Genomic DNA, 9,581 nt, shown 5'->3' with positions numbered 1-9,581 from the left:
GTGCTTCTAACAGTTGCTGCACAGTTTTCTCTCGTCTGCTCAGTTTGTTGTTTTCTTCTCAGTTTATTTAAAACAACTAGTGAACTCCCATCATGCACTGCAGCACTTTGCAGCACTTATTCTCTTATGCACCTGATCCTGAGGTCAAAGGTCAAAAATAGTTTCAGTCCATTTAGTGAGAGTCAGTGTGTTTTTGTAAGAGTTGTCTCTTTCTTACTATTATATGAATATTTGCACAATGTTTGAACATTAAATTTTCATTTTATTTATTTACATTTTAATGTGTATTCGATCGTTCAGCTTACTTCGGTTTGTGCACAGTCGTTGTATGTTTGGATGGAATGAGCTCGGTTGTAAATGGTTTGGCCTGTTTGCGTTTTGTAATTCTAAGAAACGAAAAATGGTTCAGTCCGTCGTGAGTCCTGCCGACTGACGTCATCACTGTTTACGAACTCTAACCCGGAAACAACCGACGTGAAGAGCCCACCGGAAAAAAAAAAACCACAGACGTGAACTTTTGAATTCACAATGGAGATGTCTTATCAGTCCATGAAGATCGCTCACCAGGCTCGAGAGGCGGTGAGTGGACGAAGGTTTAGTTTTTCTTCCCTCGAGCAAGTAAGCTAACAACTTTTTAACCAACTAGCGATGCTAACTAGCCACTTGGGATGACGCGTCACGAACTTTAGTTTTTTTTTATGAATGTAAAAAAAAAAAGAACCGTTGACGTCACACGGATCGTAACACTTTTCCTGGTTTCACGTCATCGTGTTTTTAACACGCATCGTGTTCTGCAGATTAAGTGTCACAGCAACAGTTAGCAGTTAGCATTTGAGCTAACGGAGGAAGTTTCTCATTCATCCACCGCAGCGTCCACTGGTTGCCTAGATACCAAGTCAGGTCGTCTGTGGCCATCGGTCGCCCTCTACTGGCAACACGTGGAACAAAGTTCCTCTGTGCAGGTTCTTCACATTGATAGAAATAAATTCACAAACTGTGGAGAAGTATTTAAAATCAAGGCAGGAATACTATAATATTTACAGTACTACTATATTAGAATCAGAACAAAATGGCATATTTGTACAGTTGAACTGTAAACGCAGGGTAACATCCTCTTTGTCTTGATACTTTGCTGTACTTCTAGAAAATGTACTGGGACATTTGAATAGAAAGGAGCTGTTAAGTTATTGTGTAAAAATAATCATGTGATATGATGACAGGAGAACTTGTTTTAATCTATTTTCCTCCGAACAGTGATGAAACCAAACTTAAAAATCACTGCTGTCGCCAACAGGAAGATCTGAGGACTGACACGAGGAGGAAGAGTCTTCTCATCCTCATCTACCACCACCTGCTGGGGCAAGGGTCAGTAAGACGCACTTAGCAAACAGCAGCGACATGTGAGGTGGTTTTTGTTTTACGGCAGATGTCACTGTGAAGAGTGAGAGAACACAAATACAAGTAAAGAAATGAGAGGGAAACATCAATAACCTCCATTATACACGTAACTAAGGAAACAGGTTTGTGAGTAACATCAACAGAAAGCCTGTGTCTGTGTGTGTCTTTATATTGAAAGTATAGAAACATGCTATCCATAGACAGAACAAAGTCAATCATGTTGGATTCCTGAGGCTCACAGCATGAGACAGGACACTTGGCTGTTGCCTTTTGAATTTTAATGCGCGCGTGTGCGTGTTCTCCAGCTACATGGAAGCAGCAGTGGCCTTGGACCAAGAGATGAATGGAGGTGTGAGAAAATTCGAGGTTTGTGACAACATCGATCTGGAGATGGTGCTGATGGAGTACGAGAGTTATCACTTCGTCAAGTTCCAGAAATATCCCAAACTTATCAGAAGAACAGCAGAACCAGGTGTGAGACCTCCACCACCACCGACACACTGAGAAACACTTTGAAACAGCATGCCGCTAAATTCTGAACCACCGAGAGAAACTCAGGATTTCTCAACTAAGTCTGTGTTTTCTGTTTTTTTTTTTTTGTTCAAGTTGAAAACAGAATTGTGAAAAGTGGTGGAGTAAAGAGGTGAGAATCTGCAGCTCTCACACTGTTCTGTGATAAATGAGTAAGATACACAACACAATGTGAAGAAGAATGAGACTGATGTGACCATGGTGCTGATGAATAATGTCTGCTGTGTTTGAAAGTGTAAAAACGGATTCCCTCAGTTGATTGGTCTCTTTTTGTCCCTCAGGACTCCTTGTTCAGCTGTGAAGCGTCTTCCCAAAATCAACCCAACCCAGAGACCACAGTCTGGAAACGGAGCCAAGAAGGCAACCACCAGTGTATGTACATACACACACATACACACACACACACACACACACAAACAGATAAAAAAACTACCAAAATAAGTACTTTGCATAAAGAAAACCTTCATCTAATATCCTAATGTCTGTGTGTAATTTCCCAGGAGAACGGCTCCTCTGTTCCTCCAGAGATTTCAGACTTTGGTCTCAATGTTTCGTCCATCAGAAGTGGACCAGCAGGGGACATAGCAGGGGACATAGCCATGAACAGAAAGGTACTCTGTTTAAAAGATTTTAATTTATTTCCATTGTTTTTTGTTCAATAAATTCTGTTCAATAAAAATCCAAAAGGAGGATTTTGTTTGTTGTTGTGTTTTTTTCTAACAGACTTCATGCTGTGTTTCAGGAACGGCTGCTGAAGCCCCTCAGTGGCTTCTCTGGAATGGACGGAGAGATGTCAGAACTGGCTGCAGTCATCAGCAGGGTACTACACACACATGAACGCTATTTCACATGCAAACATGTAGAGCTGATGTTCTGTGAAGACATCGTTCAGGTGTTTTTTTTGTGATACCAAATGTATCCACTGGAGGGCAGTGACAGACTTGGTGTGAATGAATTGATCTGTTGTATTAATGAAGGCCCAGGTTCTATCTATTTCCCTTATCTGATGTTTCATCCTAAAGGACACCTCTTTACGACAACCTAATCGCACCCAAAGGTGTGTGTGTCCATTTCGAGCTGATATCACATGCATTTCTCAATCTCTATGTGTGTGTGCGTGTGCGTGTGTGTGTGTGCATGTGCGTGTTCACCCCTAAAGGACATCTATTTGCACAGCCCCAACGTGCGCTGGGAGGACATCATCGGCCTGGAAGATGCCAAGCGATTAGTCAAAGAGGCCGTCGTCTATCCCATTAAGGTGCGGCCGCTGCCCGAGCACGCTGGTATTTCAGCACCGGTCACCCGTCTTCGATTCTGAATACATCTCCTTTAAAGGGCTTAAAGAGAAGGAGGGCGGCGGGGTCAGGCCAGTTTGTTAGGCTGACATTAAATCCATATCTGGGATAATATGGCAGCGCACATACACAGATGGATAGATGGGCCGGGGGCCGGCGGACACACGTGGAATGCAGAGAAACATTCGTACACAGCAGCACATTAACACAGTTTTCACCTCCGTGTACATAAATTTCACATACAAATAAAAGCTGGCACATAAACACAATAGTGCACAGACCGAACACACACACACACACACACACTTTTCTATCATCATCACCCAGACCGGTCTCATGGATATGATGACAACAAATCAGGTTGTCTGCATCCTCTTGACATTTACAGACGGAGATGAGGACTGATGTGTCTTATCTTCTATTCCGCTGCTCCGTCTTATTGAATAACACCGCCCCCGCCCTTTGCTGTCCCACAATCCCCAACTTCTGTCTCCATTATTATTCATTCTGTGGGATATAAGGTCAGTTTGGTGATTTGAGTCGGGTCCGTCTGTTCACCACCTAAAAATTCAGACTGATTTGTGGCGTGTGGTTTTTGCAGCACTGACTCAGCTCCACGTTAGATCCGCTCCCTTTGCACACAGCTCACTTTCTTCTTAGTTGGCAGGAAAATGGAAATACGTGTTACGTTGCTGAAGGGTGATAATAAGTTCACATCTATAAATTCTTTTCATGCTGAAACAAAGTGACTTTCAGAAAGGTTAGTTTTCATTTCATTTTTTTCACTCCTCCCTCTTTTTCTGTCTTATCTGCACTTTTTTTTTTTCTTTCCTTTACTAATTGTATTCTTCTCTTTGTCACCTTTTTTTTGTTCCACTTCTTTGTCTTTACAGTACCCCGAACTGTTCACAGGCATCCTGTCTCCGTGGAAGGGCTTGCTGCTCTACGGCCCCCCAGGTACGACCTCCAGAGTTGTATACCATTATCAGGTTCCCAGATTTTCTCTTTTTTTATTTGTATCCTAGTCGTCCTTCAATCTGTGATTCTCCCTGACTTGTAGTCTTGTCTCAGGTACAGGTAAGACCCTGCTGGCCAAGGCCGTGGCCACAGAGTGCAAGACGACCTTCTTCAACATCTCTGCCTCCAGCATCGTCAGCAAGTGGAGGGGAGACTCTGAGAAACTGGTCAGGGTATGTTCCCGCAAAACAGATGAAATGCAACAAATGTGAATCAAGTGCACTCGTGTTAAAGTGAGTCCAGATGTGTGTAAATATATTTATGCATATTCCTGCAGGTCCTGTTTCTGCTGGCCAGGTACCACGCCCCCTCCACCATCTTCCTGGATGAGCTCGATTCAGTGATGAGGCAGAGAGGAGGCAGCACGGGGTGAGCTGCATTTACCTCCACCAGTGAGGTCATGTTTTTAACATGGGCCAAGAAACAAACTATTACATTTCGGGGGAAGATTCAGGAATTTATTTTCCATTTTGTTTACAGTGCAAGTTGTTTGTTGTGTTTTTTTTTTTACATTTGCAAGTTTTGCGCAGAATTATTCACAGATCTTGATGAAAATAATCTGTTATATTTAGAAGCATGTGCATTTTGAAGCACTGTTGGACTTTGGCGGATGTATGGACTCCACTGAATGATATTCTAGTTGTAGATGTAGGAGTTTAAGCTTTAAATGACTTATGTAGATGCCAAGGTGAATAAAAAGCTGATCTGTGTTTTCAGAGGAGAGCATGAGAGCAGCAGCAGGATGAAGACGGAGCTGCTGGTGCAGATGGACGGACTCGTGAGATCAGAGGAGCTGGTGTTCGTTCTGGCTGCCTCCAACCTCCCTTGGTAAATCTCAGCATGAACACAAACCACTCACATTTCTTTTCTTATCATCATAATGACAACGAATTACTGTGTCACCATTACATTTATAAAGGAAGATGAAGACAGATATAAGTGACACACAAATACAACACAAGCCACTTTTTTGACTTTCTTCTGATTTATTTCCCTTTCTCACACATTTAGTAATTTCCTACAACAATAACAGATGTCATTATCATCTCAACAACTTCACTTTACTACGATTCAACACAAGTTTTCAATTTGGAGTCACTGAGAATCCATATTAGAAATAAAATGCATGAAGAATCAAGTTGATAATGACTATTTCACTTTCTGGAATCCAAGAACAGACACTTAAGTTTTACAGTGTAAGAAAAAAATCAAAAACAGCCGACTGCAGTCTGTAACGAGTCCTGCTGCTCGTCTCTCAGGGAACTGGACCATGCCGTGCTGAGGAGGTTAGAGAAGAGGATTCTCGTGGGTCTTCCCTCCTCAGCAGCTCGCCAGTCTATGACCTCTCATTGGCTGCCGCCTCTCACCTCCACAAGAGGGGTGGAGCTACGAACTGAGTTGGACTACGAAACTCTGGCAAAGGTGTGTTACAGAGAATTTTAGTTTCAAGATCAAAATACAGGTTCTCTTAGTTTGGCCTCATCTTTGTGTGTGTGTGTGTGTCAGGAGATGGAGGGCTACTCAGGCTCTGATATCAGATTGGTGTGTAAGGAGGCCGCCATGAGACCAGTTCGCAAGATCTTTGATGTTCTGGAGTCACATCAGAAAGGTACAACAACACAAATACACACTCAGACAGCACGGCTACATCCTGTCATGTCTTCTGTCGGGCGTCTCTGAATAAAACGCTGTAACCTCACCGTCACTTTCCTCCACAGAAGACGCCCACGTGCCCGCTATCCAGCTGGAAACCGTGACGACGGCCGACTTCTTAGAAGTCATCACACACAGCAAACCGTCGGCCCGAAACTTGATGGACAGATACACAGCCTGGGAGAGAGAGTACGAGTCTGTGTGACTCTGCCACAGACGGTCAGTGCTTTTAAAATGCATGTTCTACTTTTACTCTTCAACACTGTGGAGCTGACGAGGAAATGTAGTCCAACATTAAAATACACATTTGTGTTTAAAGTTACTTTAGAAGAAGTAAATATTATTTATCACTTAATCATGGGGAGGAGGAGAATACTTTCAGTCGTTCGGGACGATGGCAGCTCCTTTGTCTCCAGTGTTAAAAACCAACAGCGTCCTAGAATCATCGCAGATAAAGTTCAGAGCAGGTTCTTCAGGATGTGTTCAACAGCGTCTGGGAAGCTGTCGCACGTCAGGTGGGGAGGAGGGTGGATTTTACTCTCATCCCCGTCTCTGTATTTACCTGAAGAATAAAATGAACTATATTGGTTTACATGATGACATCAGAGCCAAAGATTAACATGATATGTGGTGACAGCAAAGACATGAAGATGGCCACAATTTCTGCTCACTGGTCAGTAATTGTCAGGTCTAGAGACACGATGATGAAATGAAATTGAGAATAAATTGATTGGAAAAGTAGATTTTTATTTTCTTACCAGTTCTGACTAGAATACCCAGCATGCCTGCGTTCTGAGCCCCGCCCACATCATCCCTTGCATCCTGTCGTAAAAACAGCAGAGATACAAACCACTGTAGACTAATACACAATAATACACAACATAATGTACAGTTGCTACCAAACTTGCAGTTAATGAATCACATTTGATGATATACTTACATCTCCTATCATGACAGCTTCACCGGGGCCACATCCCAAATCAAGCAGAGCCTATTGGAACAAACCAACCAGAGAAAAGAGGCTTCATTCATTTTTAGTTAATCAAAAATCAAATGTGGATCCACATCAGAAAATACCTGACAGAACAAAACGCTGCACACTTTACTACCTGTGTGAAAAAAGTTTTTTCTGGCTTTCCCACCACAGTAGCCTTGCAGTCTGTGGCGTACTCCAGTCCCGTCACAAAGGGCCCGGGGCCGAGGGACAAACCATCCTTCTGTTTGTAGTACCGAGCCTTGTGGATGGCGATGAGAGGAGCTCCATCCAGAATCATTCTGCAGGAAGAAGTGTAGATGCTTAACAGACGGAGATGATGAATCAGTGAAAAACTAAAAAATAGTAAAAAAAAAGCAGTTTTAGTTTCATGTATCTCATCCATCAGTTATCACCTGAAAGCCTCGTTGAGTGTTTGGTAGTTGAAGTGATCAGGAGCAAGGCCAATGACAACAGCATTTGGTTCTGACGTGTCAATGCCTGTGAATAAAAACAGCTTCACCAACACAAAGAGCTGCTTCTGCATTTCATTTCAAACTGTGAATACTTCAACTGAAGCACAGACTCTCTCTCTCTCTCACACACTCCAGTACCTGTGAAGTCCTCCAGTGCGCTGTCCTCCACCAGCAGCAGCGGTCGGTGCTGTTCCCGCTCCAGCAGACTCCTCGCTGCACTCAGAGACGTGAAGATTTCCTTTTCCTGCAATGTAAAGTTCATTTTCCAACGTTTTGGGGGGAAAAAAAGTCTAATTTCTTGATCATTACAGTAAAATCATCTAGATGGAATGACTCTGGTGTTTCACCTGAAGGTTGAATTTGAGGCGTTGCAATCGTTCCAGTAAGTTCCTCTTACTCTCCTTAGTGGTGTTGGTCACAAACTTCACAGCGACAGACGCCTGCCGCAACCTGACCCCACAAACAAATGATTCATCTAATATAAGAAAACAATATCAAAAGAGACGGTGACTGGTTTTCGTCCCTGATCTCAAGGACTCAGGTTTAGTTTTCATTCATGCAGTAACATTCGGAGGTTTGGAGGCAGTTTCTTGCCTGGTCAGTGCTTCCTGTGCCCCAGGTACCGCTGTGTCCTCGATGTGCAGAGTTCCACTCAGGTCAATGAGCACGGCCTTCAGAGCTCGTCTGCCCGACATGTTGGAGACCTGCAGGAAAATGTTGTGCGTCATGATTTTCACCTGTATTATCTCTGGTTCTGGACTTTAGTTCTTCAACCAACCATACAACAGGTTTCTGCAGCCTCACCTGCTCGGCGCTGTTCAGTGAGAGCTGCTTGTGCTGCAGTCTCTGACTATGATTTCATAAACCACTCAATATGTCCAAGATCCGCTGTAAATGGAGCTTTACTCCGTTTAAAAAAAAAAGCTTATTCTCTCAAAAATAATGTATAATTTTAGAGATTATGCGTTCGTAATCATAATTTTACATCGGTAGTGGCAGAACTGATCAGATTACTGCGTTATTCAAACCTGCATCAGGACGAACTGAGAGGATTATTGACCGGTTTGTCTCAAGTATTTATGGTTTCCTGCCTAGAATACAGATTTTGGGATTGTGTTTTATTGGAATGTGATTTCAGACTGTGATCTCCTTTTATTTAGACATGCTTGGATTTCTGTCATGTAGTTATCAATGTGAGGGTACAATTAATGCTCTTACTGCCCCCCCATTACAGCTTGAACACACACACACACGTTTCTATTACTTGTATTTAGCTCAACTAATAACAGGAAACTGTGAGAAGGGCCAAGCTGAGTAAAAGCTTATTTCTGAGCGTGTGTGTGTGTGTGAGCAAAGCAGCAACGTTAAAGGAAACTGGGGCTGTAACAAGCGTCACAATTCTCTACATGAAACCGTTAAAAACTCTGTTGCACTTGATGCTGATGCTATTTCTACTTTTATTGATTCAGGTTGAAAACTGTTGGAAAACCTGCAAAGACAACAGATTTGTGAAATGGATTTTCTTTTTCAGTTAGAAAGAAAAATTCCTGTCACGTCGTAATAATATCCAATACTTTACTGTGACCAAAGGTTGTGTGAACAAGCACATTACACATGCATTTAGTTTATATTCTATAATAAATCCCAAATATTTTAAATTTACTACATTTATTTGGTAGATTTTGTAGGAAATCTTTCTGTGAAAGAACTAAAGGCCTTTTATTTTCCTACTTCACAAGTCTGCTGTAAAACTTAAAGCACAATAATCATGGTGTTAATATTAATGTTCCTCCTTCACTGGATCTAGTCTCAGTTGTCCTGATGTTTTCTTCTTTATCCTCTTCAACAGTTTAATTAACTTTAATGAATTAACCTTTAATTAAAACCTCGCCGCAGTTTCATGACACTGAAATCAGGTCATTTCTGTGAACGTGTGTTTGTGTCACTGAAACAAACCGAAGAATAACTAAGTTTAACATCTTTCTTTAATTCGAACACGTTCAATAAAACCACATTTAGAAACCGAAGATCTAAAACAAACAGCGAAGCAGAGTTTCTGCTTTTATTCCACAAACAAAGTCACGAGACAGTGAATGAAGTTAAACACGTTCAAACCTTCAGCTGCGTCCCTGAGCGACTTCCTGGTTCAGGTTCTTCTTCGTCGGTTAGAGTCTGGACGTGGAGCTCTCTGCTGCCCCCTGCAGCTCAAACATTGTAACGTCTACTCTCACACTTTTT

At 42.4% G+C, this 9,581-nt stretch overlaps 2 protein-coding genes across 4 annotated transcripts; one reads left to right on the top strand and one right to left on the bottom strand.

Annotated features, from left to right (window-relative positions):
* The first annotated feature begins 397 nt into the window (after positions 1-397).
* katnal2 (katanin p60 subunit A-like 2) lies at positions 398-7,673 on the top strand. 3 transcript variants are annotated; one of them, XM_020082607.2, is made up of 16 exons: positions 398-618; positions 1,295-1,365; positions 1,704-1,870; positions 2,005-2,041; positions 2,211-2,301; positions 2,430-2,540; positions 2,672-2,749; positions 3,089-3,187; positions 4,118-4,181; positions 4,296-4,414; positions 4,519-4,610; positions 4,959-5,069; positions 5,501-5,663; positions 5,748-5,850; positions 5,960-6,113; positions 7,479-7,673. In XM_020082607.2, the coding sequence occupies exons 1-15, from the start codon at positions 529-531 to the stop codon at positions 6,097-6,099; spliced, it is 1,536 nt and encodes a 511-aa protein (XP_019938166.1). In that variant the 5' UTR covers positions 398-528; the 3' UTR covers positions 6,100-6,113; positions 7,479-7,673. The 3 variants fall into 3 exon arrangements, with proteins under 3 accessions (XP_019938166.1, XP_019938168.1, XP_019938169.1); XM_020082609.2 differs by lacking the exon at positions 7,479-7,673 and having other exon boundaries at positions 398-579; positions 5,960-6,099; XM_020082610.2 differs by lacking the exon at positions 7,479-7,673 and having other exon boundaries at positions 453-579; positions 1,255-1,365; positions 5,960-6,099.
* On the bottom strand, positions 5,208-9,484 carry hdhd2 (haloacid dehalogenase-like hydrolase domain containing 2). The gene is made up of 9 exons (XM_020082611.2): positions 9,459-9,484; positions 7,938-8,047; positions 7,691-7,793; positions 7,482-7,587; positions 7,284-7,368; positions 7,004-7,169; positions 6,835-6,885; positions 6,653-6,716; positions 5,208-6,456 (listed from the first exon to the last, which is right to left on the bottom strand). Exons 2-9 carry the CDS (start codon positions 8,036-8,038, stop codon positions 6,353-6,355), a joined length of 780 nt encoding a protein of 259 aa, XP_019938170.1. The 5' UTR covers positions 8,039-8,047; positions 9,459-9,484; the 3' UTR covers positions 5,208-6,352.
* Positions 9,485-9,581: the final 97 nt, after the last annotated feature.

This window comes from Paralichthys olivaceus, chromosome 18, assembly GCF_024713975.1.
Source record: "Paralichthys olivaceus isolate ysfri-2021 chromosome 18, ASM2471397v2, whole genome shotgun sequence".
Lineage (NCBI taxonomy): Eukaryota > Metazoa > Chordata > Actinopteri > Pleuronectiformes > Paralichthyidae > Paralichthys > Paralichthys olivaceus.
This window is presented reverse-complemented; position numbering and strand designations above follow the sequence as displayed.

Excerpts from the sequence above, each read along its gene's own strand:
- katnal2 (XM_020082607.2), top strand. The coding sequence starts at position 529 with ATGGAGATGTCTTATCAGTCCATGAAGATCGCTCACCAGGCTCGAGAG. Across the intron at positions 4,415-4,518 it reads ACTCTGAGAAACTGGTCAGG|GTCCTGTTTCTGCTGGCCAG; the intron begins GTATGTTCCCGC and ends ATATTCCTGCAG. Across the intron at positions 5,851-5,959 it reads TCTGGAGTCACATCAGAAAG|AAGACGCCCACGTGCCCGCT; the intron begins GTACAACAACAC and ends TTTCCTCCACAG.
- hdhd2 (XM_020082611.2), bottom strand. The coding sequence starts at position 8,038 with ATGTCGGGCAGACGAGCTCTGAAGGCCGTGCTCATTGACCTGAGTGGA. Across the intron at positions 7,369-7,481 it reads CGCACTGGAGGACTTCACAG|GCATTGACACGTCAGAACCA; the intron begins GTACTGGAGTGT and ends TTTTATTCACAG. Across the intron at positions 6,717-6,834 it reads AAGCTGTCATGATAGGAGAT|GATGCAAGGGATGATGTGGG; the intron begins GTAAGTATATCA and ends TTTTTACGACAG.